The sequence below is a fragment of the Harpia harpyja genome, chromosome 17, assembly GCF_026419915.1.
Source record: "Harpia harpyja isolate bHarHar1 chromosome 17, bHarHar1 primary haplotype, whole genome shotgun sequence".
In the NCBI taxonomy this organism is placed as follows: Eukaryota; Metazoa; Chordata; class Aves; order Accipitriformes; family Accipitridae; genus Harpia; species Harpia harpyja.
Window position 1 is genome coordinate 7,940,065 of NC_068956.1, and position 21,596 is coordinate 7,961,660.

At 40.4% G+C, this 21,596-nt stretch overlaps 1 protein-coding gene across 3 annotated transcripts; it reads right to left on the bottom strand.

The window, feature by feature from the left end:
- Positions 1 to 213: 213 nt before the first annotated feature.
- On the bottom strand, positions 214 to 21,402 carry PCF11 (PCF11 cleavage and polyadenylation factor subunit). Of its 3 annotated transcripts, none has more exons than XM_052812124.1 (16): positions 20,748 to 21,402; positions 15,782 to 15,907; positions 13,336 to 13,524; positions 12,728 to 12,919; positions 10,764 to 11,872; positions 10,309 to 10,498; positions 9,572 to 10,214; positions 7,994 to 9,486; positions 6,562 to 6,649; positions 5,714 to 5,833; positions 5,090 to 5,195; positions 4,321 to 4,504; positions 3,689 to 3,844; positions 2,517 to 2,609; positions 1,948 to 1,983; positions 214 to 1,323 (listed from the first exon to the last, which is right to left on the bottom strand). In XM_052812124.1, exons 1-16 carry the CDS (start codon positions 20,934 to 20,936, stop codon positions 1,114 to 1,116), a joined length of 5,124 nt encoding a protein of 1,707 aa, XP_052668084.1. In that variant the 5' UTR covers positions 20,937 to 21,402; the 3' UTR covers positions 214 to 1,113. The 3 variants fall into 3 exon arrangements, with proteins under 3 accessions (XP_052668084.1, XP_052668083.1, XP_052668085.1); XM_052812123.1 differs by having other exon boundaries at positions 5,090 to 5,198; positions 20,748 to 21,399; XM_052812125.1 differs by lacking the exon at positions 20,748 to 21,402 and adding an exon at positions 16,340 to 16,716 and having other exon boundaries at positions 5,090 to 5,198.
- Between the last annotated feature and the right edge of the window lie 194 nt (positions 21,403 to 21,596).

Consider the following 21,596-nt stretch of genomic DNA (forward strand, 5'->3'; position numbering starts at 1 on the left):
TGATACACTAGGACTGTGACATTGCTCTTTGACTTTTTGTGCTTATGTCTTGCTCCCAGCAGCTTTAAAAATATGCACTAAACACATGGCAGAGCAAATAAAACATTAAATGCGTATTGTTCTCAGACACACAATTGTATGGTTATTTCCAATCCCACAAACATGCCAGCCACACAAACCTGTTACTGAAAGGAAGAGATTCACACTCAAATATATGCTTAATTTTATTTATTACATTTAAGAAATATTAACATCTCAGGATATCTGGTTTACCATCTAAGTCCAGTCATAAGCAACAAAAAAAACCTGTTAACCATGTTTCAAATGAGCATTCTTACATTCATTCCCCCCTGTAACGTAAAGAAAAGTTTGTTCAGCTGTATTAAATTCTTATGTGTTTGACTAATGGAAAAAAAAAAATCATTAAAAATGTCTTAACTACCAGGCATCCTGGTTTGTTAATTGTTTGTTGGCACTTGTGTTCACAATCAAGCACTCCAGTTGGTTTGTTAAATTTTCCCCTTCTACCCAGAACTGTCTTTTTGGTTTGTTTTTTTTGTTGTTTTTTTTTTTTTTTTTTAAATATCTGGATATGTAAGTTTGTTCAAATAAGTTTAAAAAGAAAATAAATGTACGGTTGTCTGTCTGAGAAGTTCCCGCACTGCTTCCCTTGATAACCCACCTATGGGATAACTGGAGGAAGTTACTTGCTTTCATTTTTCTGAATCTTATTGAGCAAAAGTTCTTTTTAATTCCATTTCAACTGAAAAAAGTACAGAAACACTTCATTTGATGGTGTGCATAAACATTACACTCCATATATAGCAAAAATATCTTTTATTTATAATTTACATTTCCACAAGTGAAAATCGTACATTTTTACATATACCATTTCATTCCATTAAATTTTCACGCATCTACAGAACTTTCACACAATGACACCTGAAACTGTGCAGGCAATAAGAAATTCAAATACAAAAATGTATTTATTAACCAAACAGTAGTTGAGGCCCTGCCTCAGTTGAACATTTTTATTTCATATAAAAAGTATTTGCCTTCCAGAGTTAACACAGCAGCTCTTCTGTAAAAAAAAGAATTCATACCTCAGTTCATTTAAACAGTCTCATCAGGTTCTGTCTTGATATCTGTAGATGCAGGTGTGCTCTCTTCTGCACAGGCAGTAGGGGTGTCATCAGGTTCTTCTTTGACTTTAGGTGAGTCGCAGGACTCTGGTGTTTCTTGTTTAACAATGTTCAACATTATATTTAGTGGATTTTCTACAGGAGTCTTGCTGGGAGATGGTGTGCAATCAAATGATGATGTCTGCAAAGTGAAAGTCAATGTAGCATTAACACACATTAAAACAACGATTTTTAGCTTCTTATCCCTTTTACTCTTTTTCAAAATGCAAACAAGTTGACAGTCAAGCACTCAAAATCCAAACTTCTACTTTATCAAGATCCTAATAAAACAGATTTATTCTTTAATACCATTACTTTTTCACAATTACTTTGAAAGGGTATCGTCCAAGCAGGGATGAAATGCTTAACACATTACCATAAACTATTCCCTGCTAACCCCAAGGGAATGGTAACTCCCAAAGCCTTAAAAATGTAACACACACCAACACCCATTTACTCCATTTTTGCAAATTCCTAAGATTACGCACGTTACTCAACAATAAATGCATGATGTGTTTTCAAACCATGGTCTTGCTTTAGTCATGTATGACACACAAGCCAACACAGTACATCACAACAAGAAATACATCTTAGCTAATCCTGTATTATATACTTGTTATGCCCAAAGCCTTCGATTCTTTGTCTAGTCATAGGCAAGAGAAACAGGTAGCACATTCTGAACACATCTGCTCCCTGCAAAGTCAGAGATCAAGCAAGCAAACTGAAAGCAAAATCCTTCAAAGAATATGAAGAAGGATTCACTTACGTTTTGGTAATCTTCGTAGCAAGATGGATGGTAAATCTGAAAAAGAATTGTTATAAAATTTAAATACATAAAAATAAATTATAGCAGGATCACTGGTTATGAACAGAACAGTGTCAATTACACACATCACACAATTTGTCTAGAAAAACAATGGTATAAGCAGGCCAAGTATGGTGTCAAATATAACTGGGACAAGATTTTGTGTATGTTTATTTAGGAAAAGTTATCATACAGAAGCCTGGTAAGCATTGGGAATTGTTTGTGTACAGCTGTATACAGAAATAACTAAACCAATATCTACACCCATACATAGAGACATTCATTTTTATTTTAGCACTGCAGTATAAGGGAAGGTTAGTGACCCTATACTAATGATATACCAGGACTTCAAGCACTTCCAAAGGTTGAGGTATTTATGTACTTGGAAGCCAGGAAAACTACCATGGGAATCTGTCAGTAGAGAAAGCACTGTTGGCCCTCCCTCCCCACCCCCCCTTTTTTTTTTTTGCTATAATTCTTCGGGTTGTTTTACTATAAATAAGTATCACATGTAAGTAAGATCAGATTACCTTTTCATCTACTCTGATAGCATTCTTCAGGTGCCACTCTTCCTCTTCCTCATCCCAATACTGTTCAAATTGCTCTTGGCAAATTTCACAGCTCTGAAAAGTTATTGGAGTAACGAGATAAATGATGTTATTGTAACAATTTACTAAATACATTAACTTCAGGAACCTAGTAACAGTCAAAAAAGGGTCTTTTAAATTAAGATAAATACATTAACACTACAACATGATCTTTTGTCCACACTTTAAAAGTAACTTTAGAAAACTTTACTTAAAAATTCTTTGCGTATAGCTTGCAGACTGCGCAATGATCATTGTCCGGCCTTCAAGATTGCTGTCACTTGAAAAAGGTAAGCTTTGCCCTTTTAGCTAGGAAGTCTCTGCAAAACACTTTGTAACCATCTAATGCTGTTTTACTGTCATGTAAGACAATACAGTACAGGTATTTAATTAATTTTATTTATGGCATTACCTTCACTCTTCCCCTTAACGGGGAGTCTCAAATTAAAAAGGCAGAACTTTTAGATGAAGTATTAACATTTTTAGTACTTCTGTGCAAAATAATCACCTCAGAGAACAAAGCACAAAAGGTATTTTTTGAAATTAAAACAAAGGCCTTCATGGCTTGATAGCTAGTTTCTTAGAGGCTTAGCTTGTAAAACTAAATTGTAATTCTACTAACATTTGTATTTGATTACTACACCAATTCATCTACCAAAATACATATCTAGTGGTTACTTTAAGATTGAGATATTACTTTGTCCTAATGCCTGTCTTCTAATGAAAAAGAAATTTCTGGTTCAAGGTATCAAAAAACCAGTAAACACCATCATAATTTGAATGACAAAGGACTATTTCCAATTCACTTGCTCTATTTACTCTTTCTACGGAAACGTTCAGTAAATTAACACACTTTGCCCATTTCAGTTTTGCTAAAACGGTGGAATGCCAATGGGTGTAGATTTTTTTGACCTACAGGAGATTCATACTACTATCTGCCCCTGCGAAACAACCATTACACACACAAATACACCACCTACGAAGCAGTTGCACAGAGGTCCAAGAACAAGACTTCAGTCTACATATAGCCCACTGTATGAAAGAATGCTGTAAACTTCTTTGGAGTATTAGATGATTCTCAGTATCTGGGCTAATAAAGGCAAGCTGAAACTTACCTCAACTGCTCCAGCTGGTCCAGCAGGGACACTCTGAAACTCCTTCTCTTTCGCAGCTTCTTGTGTCTTCAACACCACCTCTTCATGAGCTTTTTCAAAAAACTGGCTTTTTGCACGCTCCTCTAGATCGGCTATTTCTTCAAATTCAATCCAGTCCTGAGGAAAAAGTTTTCATTCACACTCAGACACTGACGAATAGCCAGAGATGTTTAAAAAATACATTGGGTTGGGGCAGGAAGAGAAGACATCCCAAAAGTACCATATTTAGTAGATCTTACTTCATTAAAACCGAAGTGCTCCTCACATGCAGCATTAGCACAGTGCACGCTTTCTCGCAATGCTACACTTCAAAAAAGCTTTTTTCAGAAAAAACACTATCCTTCGATTTCCATTCCATCCTCAGTGCGATGAAAACAGTACCAATAGCTTCAAACTCTTTATTGTTCATCATACAATTGCCTTTTGTATTTTGACAGGCATTTGAGAACTACTTGAAATATCTAAGACATCATTGTTTACCAAAGGCCAACTCCCATGACCATGTAAACTTCAACTGCAATCCTACAGCACATAAACAAGTAAAACACAGAATCCGGCCTGTAATTTATCAAGACACATACTGCATTACTTACTGTTAAACTGTAGTACCATCTTCTGTGTGTAATTTTTCTGCTAACATCTTTTTCTGTCCGGTTCTGACGATAATGCCAATCTAAATGATCTGCATAAACATCTGTCTGTGAAGTAGTGAACCTCATTCCACATGAGTAACACTGGATTCCAGTGTACAGTCGATTTATAACACTATCATAACGCCTACAAGAAGGGAAAAAAAAGTCTTAACACTTCTTTGAAAAGAAACAGGTAAGAAGTTTCTCAGTAAGTCACTTCATATGCCCACAAGAGTAGAGGAAAAGCATGAATCTACTGCAAGGTTAAAGCACACAATATAGCTAAATTCTTCCCGATTTTCGTAACACAACCAATTGATACATTCAAATCACAAACAGGTTCATATTAACTATTCATGAGAAACACGCTAGTGCTCTGTTTCATGCCTACTAGCTTCATCACCTAATAGCGCATAAAACGGCAACACTCGCATTTGGCTCAGCTTTGCACACTACCACAAAGGTGGTAAAATTAGTAGTAACAAAGGAAGAAACACTGGCTTCAATACATAGCACAACCTTACTGATTAAGTAACAACATGCAACTTGGGTAAAGAGAGTTTTCCCAGGTTAATTTTGCCTCTTTTTCCTCCCTCAAGTTCTCCAAGGCTAACATCAAAAAAAAGTGACATATAATCTTTTAAAAGCTCTCAGCTGTCTTGGATTAACTATCTAGATACTACCATGTCACGATTCTTACTACACTGTAAACTCATTCTACTATACGCACTGTCTAAGTTCTTCAACTGTGAAGTTAGTGAGGTCTGGAACATTTTGATCTTCATTCTGGTCATCATCTTCCTCTTCAGCAGCTGGCTGGGCTGATGTTTCATTCACTTCTAGAAAGCATAAAGATACCATTTTATCAAAGTTTCAGTACATTATCAGAAAGAAGTGACGTGGTCATGAAAGTTATTTTTAGTCGAATATTAATAAATACGATCTGACTACACTAAAGTACAAGTGTGCAATAGCCAAGTCAGTCATCCTCTAACATCATTAAAAAAAGCATACAAGATACTGCAAGTTACTCAGAATTTCAATTCAGGAAAACAGTATTTCCCCTCTGGCATTAAAATTCAGTCTTTCGAGACACAGAAATATTTCAGAAACTGACAAGAATCCGAGTTAGGGAGGCACCACACCAAAGACAAAACTGACTGCTCCGGATAGCTGAAGTGTACGAATTAAACCAGATACTAAGCATTTACTCCATCACATGCACTAAATTCCTTCCCCCCAAAAAAGTTCAGTTTAAAAAAAAAAGTGCAGGAGTTCACAGAAGTTCTTATACTTAGCTTTACACTTCAGCTGTGGATAAACTGAGTAGTTAGAACGTAATGGATCTACATACGCGCTGAAGTGGAGTCAGTTTTTGACAGTTTGAGGATCCCTGTTGACAGCAGTTTAGCAAACAATTCATTGACATCAAGCTGTCCAAGGTGGTTATCAGGATATGAATGTGGAAGGGCTCCTGGGGAAAAACATCAACATTCAAGGAGACAACAGGTTAGCATTAGAAATTTACTTCACTTTTATCAGCTTATTTCACAACACACTCTTCCTTCTGCCTCCTGTTTCTTCCATTTTTTATTTCAAATTATTTACCAACTCTCTTTGCTTTATGTCTAGTCCTTGGCTAATTTCTTCCCTTGCAACAGCTTCCTTCATAATGTATTCTGAAGTGCTATCTGAGCTGGTTGCCCATACACAGATTTCTACTGGATAGTGTTTACTGAAATGCAATATTTTTCTTATTTTACGCTGAAATATTTCACCAGGACCTATTGACTTCATCGCGTACTTTAACCATTTATGATGTTTTTAGAAGGTTTTCATTACTAACCACTCATATACTGGCAACGTTTACACACCCTGACAAATTCAAGCCAGACCTACAGACTGGTGCCTTCCAGAAAAGCAGACCAAAATTTCCCTTTTTGATTTTTTTTTTCTAGCACAACTACATACCAAAACCACATGGTTAATGAAGACTAATAAAAGCCTTCACCGTTTGAGGGAAAACACTTAAGAGATGAAGGTACTACAGAAACCACATCTATGGCCACCTCACTGAGAAAGCTTCCCTTAGACCACACAGACCTAGCACACCAGGACATTACAAAAGGGTAATTTTTGTGGCCACTAACAAACAGAACAATCCAAAAGAAACAAAAGGAAGTTAATTATTTTGTTACAGACCTGCAGGGTTCTGAACAAAACTTCCAGGATTTGGCAAATACTGTTGACCTTGGCCATAAGGCCCTGGTTGACCAGACATGAGAGAAACCTGTGAAAGTAAACATTTAAGTATTTTTTGTATAATAATACCATTATAAACTTAGGGTTTTTAATTTTATCATTAACTTCTAGATGTTTCTCAATAATTTTATATATATTAAACTCCTTCCAGGAGCAAACCATGTCAGTTTGGTATTGAAAGGTCCAAAAATGACTACGTAACCTTTCCCTCATTTTCACTTCCCACTAGAAAAATTTCAGAACACATACTCATTTTGCATAACATTTAAATTAAAAATAACCACCTTTTCTTCTACCTATCGAGCCTTAAGTCACATTTTCCAAACACAGTACTTCCTTTTAAATTGCTCCTGTTCACCAAAACAGAGCTTGTCAGAAAGAAATCTGAGAAACCAGTAAATGTCTATTAACAAATGCCACGATTCTTACACAACTACTGAAATAGCATTCACTACATGAAACACATCTTTAAAGCAGGACTTTTCAGCAAACCAGCTATGGTAAGCTTCAGGTAGAAAAACAGTTTTTATAACACACTCGTAATAAAAATGGGTTTTCCCTAATTAGCTGCTTTCTGGATTTGCAAATTATTTAAAATTTTATCCCATTAGAGGTCAGCAGGACACATTACCTGCTTTTGTACAATCAGTTAACTCTTCATGTTCAATTATTATCCCCCAAATGAAAAATTCTCTCTAAAATCTCTAATCTACTGAAAGAGATGACATCATGTTCACTGATGTAAAGTATCATTTTCCCCTTTCGAGAACACTTCTAACACGCAACAGCAAAGACAACTAACTCATAAAGCATGCCAGTGCCAAGATAATTTTAAAAGACTGTAGTTCAACAATGTCCGCATCTTTCTCAATTCCCCCAAGTTATGGGTATCTCTTTAAAACTGGCTTGTCACCAGTACTAACAGCTGCAAAAAGACAACAGAATTATTTTGGTCCATTTTAATTCTACACCTCTTAGAAAAATGCATCATGTATATTCACTTACATCATCTTTCATGCTTTACATAGAATTCACTTCTCTGCAAGTTTAATGAAAACACCCCAGGCTTCCAAGTACCTAGTTTTGTTTTCAAGTTAAAAATACTAATTTCACTGTCACATTCTGAGCTACAAAGTGATTGTAAAGATCCACTATTTTGTTTAATTCTTAAAAAGAGATTCTTAAAAAATAGCAAAACATGTCCTTAAATTATCTATAAACTGCTGAAGAAGGATGACTTTTTTAGCTTGAAACTGGCTCCCAGTCTGCCAGCTCCTCAGAAAAATCTTCAATTTTTAAAGGAATAAAACCTGCTAATTCTCTACACAAAAACACTTCTCCAAGCAAACCATTTAATGCAATCAGTTCTTACCTGATTACTTCCCATTGGCATATTATTGAAGTTTCCATATTGAGGACCCTGAAGACTTTTTTCATCAAAGTAATGTCCAGCTCTCAATGGGAAGTTCTGTGCTCCTGGGCCAGCTGGTCCATTGAAATTTGGTCCGGGCGAACCATCAAATATATCAGGTCTCTGGAACTGCATCCCATGAGATGGTCCATTGTAGCCCTGGCCGGGATGATCGACAAACGGACCACCTTGTCCGTATGGTGACATTTCTAGTCTTGAGGCAGGATGGTTAGCTACATTTTCGAAACGTGCACCTTGAAGGCCAAGGGGCAAGTCAAATCTAGAGGCTGGCTGGTGAGGTCCATCAAATCTTTGAGGTATGGCTGTATCAAATCGTGGTTGTGCCTGCTGGCCAGGTGCCCTTTCAAATCTTGGACCAGGCTGTCCATGAATTCCATCAAATCTTTGCAAGAGAGACAGCTGTCCAGGCTGACCATCAAATCCAGCTGCGTGACAACCATCAAATCTCGGACCGGCCCGACCCAGAGGACCATCAAATCTAAGTCCACCAGCTCCCTGGTGTACTGGTCCATCAATCAACCTAGGACCCACACCTGGCTGACCATGTGGTCCTTCCAATCTGAGCCCACCACCTGATGGTCCATGTGGCCCCTCAAACCTGAGCCCACCACCTGATGGTCCATGTGGCCCCATAGGCTGACCATGTGGCCCCTCAAATCTGAGGCCACCTCCAGGTTGACCATGGGGCCCCAATGGCTGTAAATGTGGCCCCTCAAACCTGAGGCCACCTCCTGGTTGACCATGAGGCCCCAAGGGCTGACCATGGGGTCCCTCAAACCTGAGACCACCCCCTGGTTGACCTCGAGGCCCCAGAGGTTGACCGTGAGGTCCCTCAAACCTGAGACCACCTGAAGGCTGACCACGGGGACCCTCAAACCTGAGACCAACCCCAGGTCCTTCAAATCTAGGACCACCTACAGGCTGCCCTGCAGGTCCCTCGAATCGCAAAGGCCCACCTATCTGCCCAAGAGGTCCCTCAAACCTCAGTGGACCTCCTCCACCAACCTGTCCTGGGGGTCCTTCAAACCTCAGGGCCCCTGCCAGCTGCCCTGGTGGCCCATCAAATCTTAGGGGTCCAGCTCCCCCTCCTCCTGCTAGTGGTCCATCAAACTGAGAGGCACCAGCCCCCACCAAAGGCCCCTCAAATCTCATAGCAGCCTGTCCAGGTGGCCCATCAATTCTGGAACTTGAACCAGCAGCAGGACCATCAACAAAAGGACTTCCTTGTCCATCTACCCCAACCCTTGCAGCAGCCTGTCTAGGTGAGCCATCAAATAGAGGTCTGTCTTCCATTAGTGCACTTATTCTCTGCTTTGCTTCAATGCTTCCAAATCTTGATCCTGGACTTTCCGGAAACGGTGCCTTCTCTGGATCTTCATATCTAGCTCTTTTGAAACGTTCGCTGAATGGTGATCTTGGTTCCTCTCGAACGCCTAAAAAACCCAGAACAAACCAGATAACCACTCACTAAAATGTTGCCAATTACTTAACAGATTTAAAATAAAAAAAAGCACATACCAGCTTGCCCAAGAAGCTGTCTGTCTTCACGATTATCAAATCTGCAGATTGCATCACCGTCTATTTTCTGGAACTCTGTTGTGCTTTTCCCCTGTTGTCTGAGAGCATCTCTAAATTCATCTGACTCTCCCCAGCTGTCGTAAGGATCAAAGTTCTTAGAACCTCTTGCTCCTTTAGTAGCATTTTGTTCCTCAAGTCTTCGTCGACTCTCAAGTGGTGAGAGGTTATCAGCAAAAGGTCTGTTAGTGCCACTTACAGGAGAGTGTCTCCTTGATCTTTCTCCAAATGGTTCTTTTCTGTCGAACTGTACTCCACGCTTGGCTTTTGCTTGCTCACATTCTATTCCAGAAAGCAATGCATCAGGTATATGATAATCCAAAATATCATCAGGATCCAACAGATCAAGCCTTGACAATGAATGCTGAACTTGTGTTCTTTTTAGTTTAGCCTTATGTTCATAATATGTTAGTTCTGCATCCGATAGAAGAGGTTTCTTCTTCAAACCACATTTTTCTTCTGTAGGGTTATCCCAGACATTACATCTGTGCTTTCCTTCCTGATATTGGAACAGCTGTCGGATCTGATGAGCCACCATGAGGAACTCATCTTGTGTTATTTCACCCGATGTTAAACGTTCATTTGCCTAGAATATAAAGTTAAAGTTTAGACTTCCAAAGAGAAAAGAAAAGCAAACTATACCCAGGATACTTCTATGAAGACAGATTTACCAATATTACCTTCTTAAGTAATTCCCTCTTGCTTGCAGATGTCAATTCTTTGGGGATCTGTAAATTGGCATCCACACTTAAGCGGTGCTGCTGCTTTGGTGCTCGGGGTGATAAAATTCCTTTGCCAGCAGGCCAGTTTTCCCGGTGTCTTTGGTGAGGGGATTTACCAAGTGCTTGGTGTTCTTCATTCTGCTGTGAGCTGAAAGCAAGAATGTATTTAAAATACAGATTACTTCTTTATTCAGGACATAACTGTTACATCCCTATTAGAACTGATCATGGCAAAACAGTACTATCACCTTAGAATCTAAGTATGTATCATTTCTGTATTTCACTAGTAGAACTAAGTTAAACTTATCAATTTTAACAACCTAAACATTGCCTCCCAAAGCCAACTATACTGAAGTCAGCAGCAGAATTTCCACTGACTTTAAACGGAAGTCATTTAAATGATAGTAACTTACTTTTTATTTTCTTCCCAACCAGATTTCCACCTCTTGCCTGATTTGGATCCTTGCCAATTTTCTGCATTCTCCTTTGGATCAGGAGACGCTTTTGTAGAATGTTGGCTTGCCGTTTCTTGGGGCCTGTCTTCTTGGGCTTTTTTCACTCTCCTCGGATCTCGCACCTCTTGTTTAACATTTCTCTTATTAGAATTTCTTTCATCTCTTGCTGCTTGTGTGCCTTCTTCAACATGAGACTGCTTAGGGCCTATCTGACGTATCTTTCCTATTTTAGGAGTTGATGAAGTGGGAGATAAACTCCTAAGTCTTCTTTTGGGTGATCTCCTCTCTCGTCTTTTTGGAGAATGTGTAGATGGTGACCGTGCCTTAGGAGAGCGCGATCGTGACCGTTTTCTATTACTTGATCTCCCTTGTTTTCCACCCTGTTTTTCTGACTCCTCTGTAGTCGTGTCTTGTTTCTGAACAGCACCATTAATCACTTTATTTCTGCTGCCTACTGGTCTATGTTCACATGTCTTATGTTCCTCTTTTTCTTTTTTCTCTGTACTTCTCCGCTTTTCTTTCACCTCCTCCTCTTTGCCCTCTGACTTATCTTGAAGATGTCTTTTCAGTCTTGGATCCCGCTTACTAATTTCAGATACTTTTGTGCTTTCACATTCCTGGGTTTTAGTATCTTTAGTATTGGGTAGCTTATTTTTCAAAGGGGATGGTGATTTAGATTTTGCTTCTGACTGGTCAAGTTCTTTCTTTTGTGTTTTTTCACTTGCTTTCAATTTTTCTTGCTTTGTTGAGTTTTGTTTTTCAGCCTGTGTTGTTTTGTTTGCCTTGGTATCAGACTGACTAGTCGTGTTTGGTGGAAATTCTTTCCTATGAGATTGATCTTTAGCATGAGAAGAATGTTGAGCCATCCTATTAAGTCGAGGATCCCTATTTACTATTTTGATATCATGAAGTGGAGGACTTGGGGATGGTTTGTTTTTTTCGGATTGCACAGCAGTCTGATGAGGTGGTTTAACTGTCATATGAGGTGTGGGAGACATGTGTTGCTTGGAAGGTGCTGGAACTGAAGCTATAGTAGATGATCCTTGCTGAACACTAAGAGATACAGCCTGAAATAGGAAAAAATCCAGCATTAATCTGCATGACATAACTCCTACCCCAAGATGCTCATAGTCTGTCTCGAAACCAAAAGTATAAATAGAAATGTCTTGAAAGTTACGAGATTCAACCATTTAACTCAAAATGACCCATTAATTGCTAATCACAAGTGTTAAAATAATGCAGTACCATTACAAAAGGTCAAATTCAATGTAATACAAAATCAGTACTACAAAGTCAATACTGCAAAACATGTTACTTAGGCACATGTTCTCATTACAGCATTAGTTTTTCTATATATTCCACATGCTCAAGGCAACTAAGCTGCCAACTACCTGATATAATTTTCGTATTTCTATACTGCAAAGATGCTTTATTTTGGTACCATCAACTGTCAACATAGCAAGACTTTCAATTATGAATGTAAAAAATACAGCTTAACCACCATCTTCAGATGGTGGCATCAAACCAACCTGACCTAATGAGGAAACTGCCTTTATTTCCAACAATCACGCTTCCTTGTTCTCTAAGAGCAAATATATTTGGAAAAGCCTGGTTTGCTGTAAGCCGCAAGAAGAGGTGGAAGACAAAGATCATTGGCAGGCATCATTTTGGAGAGAAGTTAAAAACAGAAAACCAAGAACTTCACCTTTTTTTTACCTCTATTTTGAGTGTAACCCTTAAGGTTTTTAGGTAACAAATACTGTTCAGGAACCCCAGGTCAACTTGCATTGCCCTAGTCCTAAAATAGCTATGCTTCTCTATCATGATGAAAAAATAATGTATGGCAGTTACCAGTATAGCTAAGTACTGGCTAAAAGAAAGTGAGTCCCAACTATAAAAGTTTCATCAACTATCTTACTCACCAACTGTGCTTTAGTTTGTTCCAGCTCCAGCTCTAATTTTTTTTGCTGAAGTTCTAACAACTGCTTTTGCTTTGCAAGCAATTGCTGCCTTATCAGTTGCTCCTGTGTCAAATTCTTTTGTATTTCAGGAACAGCTGGAGGAGTAGAGGCACCAGAAGTGACAGCAGAGGTAGGTGCAGTAGATTCCTCTGGCTAAAAACAGAATAAAAAAAGTTACATTTAAAATCCTGATGGAATCAACTAACTCCACCTCCTTGAACTGTTATCATGATCCAGAACTGCGACTTAGTTTGTATAGCAGTTATAAATTGCATTTTTAATGCAAAATATAACTAAAACAATTTGAAACTTTTGCCCCACTAGAATTTGCCTGCTGTGACAGGTGTACATGATTTAATATAAATTAATCAGTGTTCCAAAAATCTAGAAGACAGTTTTGAAATATAAAACCCAAACCCATCAAATATTCTGAATTCGGAAATTCCTCTTACCTGTCTACAAACGTCAGATACTTCATTCTTAATATAATAAATTGTCAAAAAGCAGCATACAAACAATGAAAACTACACGTATTACCATCTGTTCACACAGTAGGCATAAAGACTTACCGATTTATTTAAAAATTTAGGATTCACATGGATGCTAGAAGTATTCACATTTGGGGGCAGAGGTTTAATTGGCCAAGCAGGATCTAATGAGTTGACTCTGACATCAAGTGCATATAGTTTCTTCAAAGGAAAAATATCATCCCATGTGGAGCGTAATTTAAATAAACTTTTCCTAGTATTTTCATCCACCTAAAACAATAAAACAATTCTATGGCTTGTTAAGTTAATATAAAACAATTTCTTAAACTTTCCTGTAGAACTTAAGATTTCATTTATTTCCTATTTCTATCAACAGTTTGCCATTTTAACACATTGAACTTGCTATACAGAATTTATAAGCAGTGCAGATCATACGTCTATACCAACGGAATGAGTAACAGAAGTTCAAATGTAGAATTGTTGTTTCAAGGCCATTTGAAGGTTTTATTGTGTATTACCATTCTCTGAGAATTTTCTTTCAACTTTTCCATTACCAAAATTCTCATTTTACTTGCCCAATTTCTGTGGAAAAAATACAGTAACAAAAATATTGAAAGGCAACAGCCTCTGAGACAATACATTATTAAAGTGTTTGTGCTGAATGGAGCGTAACAATGATAAATAAATCAGGAAACAACAAACTTTGTGAACAGAAAAGGTGTTTTGCTCAGCTGTTTAGTCACTGAAGGATTTTTTTTTCCAACAAATGCAACAAAAAGGGTATTAGCTAAAATGAAGTCAATTATATTTCAGTCCAGCTGCAAAATTAGACCCATCTGTGAGCCACAGATCAAGCATACTTTGTAGGACCAGCGCCCATTTTATTAGTTTGGATTATCTCATGACAGGTAACTCATCTCATAACTTGAGCAGTTCAATTAAACAATAAATGAAAAACATTTGAGGACAAAACATATGCAGCTGTCCTAATGTCAATATCCCAACTGAAACATTGACTATGTAGATGGTTTTTGCTGCAGTTTTCTTTTTAAGATGTTACAGCAAGACAAAGAATAGTCTGGAAAGTTTGGAGGTTCTTTCAGGGAGGAGCAGGAACTTCGACAAAAATAATTCATACTTAACTACTGGGGGGGTGCCTCTATACAATTTTCAATGAGAAGGTATGAAGTTCACTGCAAAAGGTGCAGAAATGACTGAGCAGAAGTTTCTGACTTCATCAAGTGTCTAAAGATACCTTAGTGACCATTTACTGATAAAACAAAATTTTTAACAATGTCAGTGCTGGAATTCTACTTGCACCTTTTAACACGACCAATTAAGCTACTAGAAGCGACTGCTACTTTACACATTTAATTAATACACATTAATTAAATATTTCTAGTTAGCTTAGTAGACAATTAACCTATAAAACTCTGAAAATTAGTTATTATCCAGAGCTTCAGCTGCAACATTAAATGCAACTCAGTAAAAGAACATTCACAATCTAGTACTGAAAAAACAAGTAAGCGTCTACCTATCTATCTACTCTACACACAGGAGTTTAAGTCTTCTATGGTCATTATTACAATCTATTCCTTATTTCATCATGCATTTTACATCTGAAAACCATGTATAAAGCATACTGGGATCTCAGATCCTCGCTGATATGTAACGGTAGATAAATATGCAAAAGCTCCATTCATCTCATTCATATGAGATGCCACTTTCTTATAGCATACAGGAAACCACAGAATTTAACCCTTCATTTCTGATCCAACTTAAACCCATTCAAGCCCAGCCTTCCAAAAACTGGACTATGATTTGCCTTTCTCACTGAGGAATACGCACAATTGCTTCACTGGGTTTAAAGATTAAGAGCAAAAATTAAAAGATATGGCAGCAGTTTTCAACGTTGAATGAAATTAAAACACGTGTTTGTAATGTAATATAGCAATAAATTCTAAGACCCTTTCCCCCGACCAGCGTTTTTTTCAAATCACAGACCACTAGGAGAGAATAAGGTGTCAGTGCTATTCACTCTTCACAGTTTAAGCACTCATTTTGCACATCATGAATTAAATAAATCAGACAAATCTAACTACAGAGAGAGAAGCTCTGAGAAATCCACAAGAAACTGATTCTCAGTCTATTCTTGGCATAAAGACTATCTCAAAAACAAACCAACAATTCATAATTAATTGGTTTATACATTACAAAAAGTCCATCCAGGTAAGCAATCGGTAACCAAAATACTGTTAGTAAAATCTTGCCTGGATAGGAAAATTACAGATGGTTATGAACCAAATTAAATTAAGTAAGACTTTGCATCTTTCAGCTAACATGTAACTTTCATGCTTGATAGCAGCAGGAATAATCCTCCACAGTATAGATACAATACTGAGACTTATAAAAAACAATCAATTTGTATAGTTCACCACCCAAGAAAACCCAAAACTGAAAGCATGTATTTATTTTATCAGGAACAAATTTTGCTTAGAATACAGAACTTTTCTGAAAGTGTATATACCTTTTCAAATACACAAATAAATGTTGCAACTAGGTTTTTAGTAAATGCAGTAAGATATTCTCTTCCCACATTCTTGACAATGGAATCCATAAGGTACATAACAGGGAGCTTCTCTGATGCAGGAGCCTGGAGTAATAAAAAGAAACTGAGAAGTTTAGTACAACAAAAACATATTTTAAGCTTTTTAAATAAAGGGATTACCAATCCCAGAAATACAGACCTCTCTTTTTGGTTGCCACTATAAACACCAAGGGATTTGGCTTGGGATTTTTTGTTTATACAAAAACTTAATCTGGAAAATCGATACTCAGTTCAAAGTATAACGCAGTGGGTCTATCACATAAAAAAGGAACACCTTAGATTATTTTGTTTGCGTATCAAAGCTTTGGAAAAAGGGGGGAAAAAAAAAAAGAAGAAAAAAGCAGCCCACAAGACAGTATTGCCGCTAGTGTACTGAGTGTAACCTTTCAAAACCCACTTGAGAAAGTAACTTTAAGTTAGCAGGAAACCATCGTTAGCACTTCAAGGAACTTCTAAAAAATAGTTCATAATTCAAACCTCCTGAATGCTTGTTTTTCTGGATTTCACAGAACACAAATCAGACTTCTGGCAAACAGCCCAAATTAGTGAACTTCTGCAGCCGTAGATTATGTGTCGAGTATCAACAGTCTTTTCATAAACTACACGCAGAATAGGTCACAAATATTTCACTGTAATCCAAACGGACAGAGCAAGGAGTCCCATTCTCTCTTGGCACTTGTAGATAGTGACAGTTCAGGTTTCCAGAGTGCAAGCAAAAATGCACAGTCAGAACAAAGTTCAAAATGCAGACAAAACTCAATCATCTAGTCGACCGGGTAAATACAGAGACAAGCTCAGGAACTGCAACCATGATTTTCACAGAAGGGAGTCTTCAAACTCTGGACACATCTTTGCTACAAGAGAAGGCTTGTTTTTTGTTGTTTGGGGTTTTTTTAAAATCCATTTTCAAAAAACTTGTAGCAAGTTTGTGCGATAGAAGTGTGGTGACGCTGGACCCCTACAGCGACTTCTAACGTACACAAAGCACTACTGGCCCAAATCAAGGTGATTTTAATGCCCACCGTTGGCTTTCACAAAGCAGAAGGCACAGCAAAGTTCCAGAAAACATCAGCAAGTACACAGACTTGTTGAAGAGGACAACATGAAAGACACCACCACAAGCCGTGTGTTGACCATGATCCCCTTAGAAGAGCATCCACTCATAATACTGTAAGTCCTGTTCACCATCCTGTAAGCTCAGGATAAAACCAGAATAACTTCACTCACTGCTCATTTTCAACAGGATAGGCTACTCGGTTAATTAACGACACCTTACTTCGCAGCCCCATTGTCCAGACAAGTGTGTGGAAGTGCTCTTGCTTTACAAGTTTAGATTTCATTCCTTCCCCTTTAAGGTGGTTCACAGAAGGGCACCAAGTCAACAATATTTTTATATGGGTAAATCACAATGTCTCCTTGCCCTTAAATGTGTATTAATATACTGTGACCTGAAACTTAATATTGAAGAGGGTAGAATTCCTTGTTAGTTGGGGGTGGGGGGGTGTCACTGCCTTTGGGCATATTGAAAAAAAGTAAAAACAGGCACGTGGTGTATTTTGTACATAAAACAACAGAAAAATGCAGTTAACTAATTGCAGCACATTAAAAGCCTATCTCACACTACAATGTAATACTGAGCTGTAAACAAGCTAATATGCAACAGTGTTAGAATAAATGCATATCTCTAGCCTCAAAAAACAAAGACTGTTTAATATTAAAATGTCTGTGGAATACTGGTTTCTTCTTTAAAACAGTCTGCACAATGGCACATTAAAACCACTAACTTTTAAGTTCTGAATGCCTGCCTTTATTAGAAAGGACAGTGCACCATTTCTGACTTTTAAAGTCAGCTGTTACGGAAACAAAGAGCTGTCTCAGAAGTACCTATGCCCAGGAGCTACTGACACAGTATGTCATATTCTTCCATTTCACCAATGTATGGAAGTAGCTCATAATACTTAGCTAAGCTTCAAGTTTGAGATGCTGGGGAATCACTTAGTAGCAAAGGCACTGTGACAAGTTTAACTGTCACTTTCATTATGCATCAGACTGTTAGAAGTAATCACACATGGAAGCACCGTAATCTAGTAAGGAAGCCTACTTCAAACTACGGCACAGAATTAGAAGCTCAGCAGAATACCCTGCTTCAAATATAAGATACTCAGGTATCACATTTTAAGAACCATGACTTAAATATGGTTGGAATATTTAAGTCTTCTCTTCTGGAAATGTTTATCATGTCAAGGTATCTAGTGCATATTCCAATAACCACAAAAGGGAATCCCAGACTTGAATGTATTTTGTTTTAAGGTGGTCTATACAGTATCCCCTAGCAAGAAAGGTGCCCGCATGACACTAACCAAAAGACAGGGAGGCGCCGCATAATCACCAGAACACAGAAGAACGCTAACTCTGAGCTCATCAGCATAATATTAAAGACTTCATTACAGAATTCCCACTGTTCCTTCAAATAATGTAGAAAAGCTACTGTTGGAAATGTGTGGCTCTTTTTTATTAGTTTCCTAAAAGATTTCAAGTTTAAAATCATATCTGGCAATTGAACCCCAAGTCACAAACTCGTGCAAAAATTTGTTTAAAAAAAAAACCAACCTTGTATACAAAATGGGTCTTGGAAACAAATTCTGCACTATACAATGGTAAATAAAAAGACAAATACATATTTCACACTTTTTATTTACAAATTTTATAATACCAGTCACACATTTCAGAACCATTTATTAAATCGTAAAGCAGACCACTCAAGTTTTACACTAAACAAACTGTCTCCAGGCAACACTTTTTAAAAGTGGCTTAGTAAAGGAGATCACTTTCCCAGAAACAACTAAAAACTTGCCTTGAATAAACCACAGTCACAAACAGTAACTAGGTAAAACTAACCATTGATACAGGATTTAAGACATCTTTAAAAAAAACACACTTCAGGGCAGGCTCTAAATCACCCAGAAATGAAAAAAAAAAAAAATTTGACAGCATTGATATTTATCACAAATCATTTTATACACATCCACTGCCCTTTAGGAGATATAATGGTGAGATCTATTAGATTATGAGGTCACCTCCCCAAGGAATGGCCAAACTCAGCCACTGGCAGCATTTAAAACTAGACTGGAAGAGGTCTGTGGAACACTAAAAAGCCATCCTGCATTGATAGAAAGATAGATTAAATAACTTAAGAGATCCTTCCCTCCCCATCATTAAGATAGTACAATTCTCACCATTATAAACCACGATTTAAAGCCAAAGGAAAAAAGCCTTTGAACACCTGAGATCAGAGGGAGCAAGGGAAACAACGGGGGAGGGGTGACTGGCACGAATAGGGAGAGGATTGAAAGAAGAACCCTTTTCTTACAAAATGCTCTTGTTAAAAAGGTGCTGTAAACCCCCATCCATGTGCTGTGGCTGACTGATGTCAGCAACTGCCTGGGTTGGGCTCAGAGGGAGCCTCCTCTTTCCCTTCTTTTTATATCATGTGCCTTTCAGACGCCATGTTAGGATCCTACAGGCTGCTGCAGTTTCTACAGTCAGGGAGAATTTCTTCTTCCCCATCCTCAACCAATAAACTTCTCTAGCCAAAATAAATTAAATACGCACACAACGCTAGCATTACTCAGGGCACAGATCACCTGAAATCCAAACAGATTATCCCAAGCCCACAGAATTTTCTCTAATCAGGCAGAGCAAAACAACCCCCATCACCACCACACACAATTTTCTATCCGGAACAGATGATCACCTTTCACCCACAAACTTTTCTATAAGATAAGGGTGCCCACCCCCCGCAAAATAATACCTCACAGGGACCGCACTGGGAAAATAGCCTTAACTGATACTTAAAAGTCATTATATTTAGCCCTTCAGAAGTGGACAATTTGCGTGCTATAAACTTAACCTTATTTTTATTCCTTTAAACTACCCCCCAAAAAAACCCAACCCTCCACAGTATCTCCCAGTCAGGCCCTCTCTAATGATCGCAATATTCGCCTGCTGTCGAAATCGCTAAATACAAGGGTTTAGACACCAGATTCGAGACACTGAATCCTGGCTCCATGTAGGGGGAAAGCCCAGCTACAAGGGCGAGGTGCTGCTGCCCAGTCACTGCCAGGCCGCCATGTTGTGTCTGGTATTTACACGGGGCTTAAATCGCGAGCCACGCTGCCCTCCCAGAGCTTTTGGTGGGGCGAGTCCCAAACCCTCCCCCCTGCTACGAACGGGGTGGTGTGGGGGCTGTTCCCCTCCCTCGAGTCCCCTGCTCCCTGTGGGGTGGAGGGTAGAAGCAGCAGCCTTAAGCTCAGCGATGGAAGGAGGAGCCCCCGACGCCTCGCCCCGTGCTCCCTGATCCCACCTAAGACACGCTTCCCCTCCGCCTGCTTCCCCCACAGCGGCCGCAGTCTCCTGGCCCTCTCCCCACTGCCCCGGCCGGGGCGCTCCCCTCCCCGCCCCGAGTCCCCGGCACCCTCCGTCCAGCTCCGTCGGCATCTTGCTCTCTCTGCTCGCCCCCTCATCAGCCGCCACCCCCCCTAACTACCTCCACGTCCCCTGAGCCCCGCTGCCTCGCCGGCCCCCGCCCCAAGCCCGGCCATACCCACCCCGCCACTGGCCTCCTCGCCCCATCCGGCCCGCTGCCTCCCCCCCAGCCTCCCCCTCTCTCTCGCCCTGTTTCCGTCTCTCGCCCTCGCTGCTTCGCCGTCTCTCCCTGTCCCCTCTACCCTCCTCCTCCTCCTCCTGCCGCCCCTCTGCCCGGCTCCGCCCGGGGGCCATCTCCCCCGCGCCCTTCCTCCTAGCCCCCGAGGCCGCCCTAGCCCGCTGCCCCGGCCGGTCCCCCCAGCAGTATAGGTAGGAGTAGTAGTCGGTGGAATATAAAAACCTTGGCGATTTGCGCCTCGATCAGGGAGACGATGTCCTTGGCGAAGGGCACGTTCTCCTCGGCCAGGATGGTCAGCATGTTGATGTGCGGCTTGCTGTTGAACGTCAGGTCCTCCAGCGACGACTGGTAATCGCGGCACGCGTCCTCCCGGGCCTCGCTGCTACCAGCGCTGCTCTCCGGGGCCGACATGCTTCTCCGACCGGGGCCCGCACCAGGACCCGACCCACCGACCGAGAGCCCCCTCCCCGCGATCCCCTGCCGCCGCCGCCGCCGAGCGATGCCGCCCCCCCCGCCGCTGCCGCTGGGCTCCTCTACCGCATCCTCCGGGCTGCGGCTCCCGCTGGCTGTGGTGCTGCCGTTCGCGCTGCCGCTCCTTCAGCCGCCGCCGACTCAGTCTCAACGCTCACAAAATGGCGGCGGCGGCTACGGTTCGCAAACCTCTTCCTCCAACCGTTGCGTCATGTGAAATTGTTCTCAGGAAAGGGGCTGGCGGCTTGGAAAGCCCCTTTTGTTCGCTGGCTGCGCCCCGATTGGCTGGCGTCCCCTCTGCGCAGCTCGCGATTGGCTCGCCCACAGCGACGGCGGCCTCTAATTGGCTAGCGCCGCCCTTCGCCTCCCCCGATTGGCTCCTGCCCTAAAGCCCCGCTCTCACCCCGGCGTCCCGACTCGCAATTGGTTGCGTTTCCCGACTCCCCTGCTCCTAACCCGCCGCGCCTCCTCCTACCGCCTTCCCTCACCGCCCGCAGCTCTGACTGGTGGCCCGCGCGATCCCGCCTTTCCGCCGAGACCGCAACCGTGACTGCGCGGCGCCGCCCCCTGCTCGCCATTGGGTCAGCCGTTGGCCTGGCA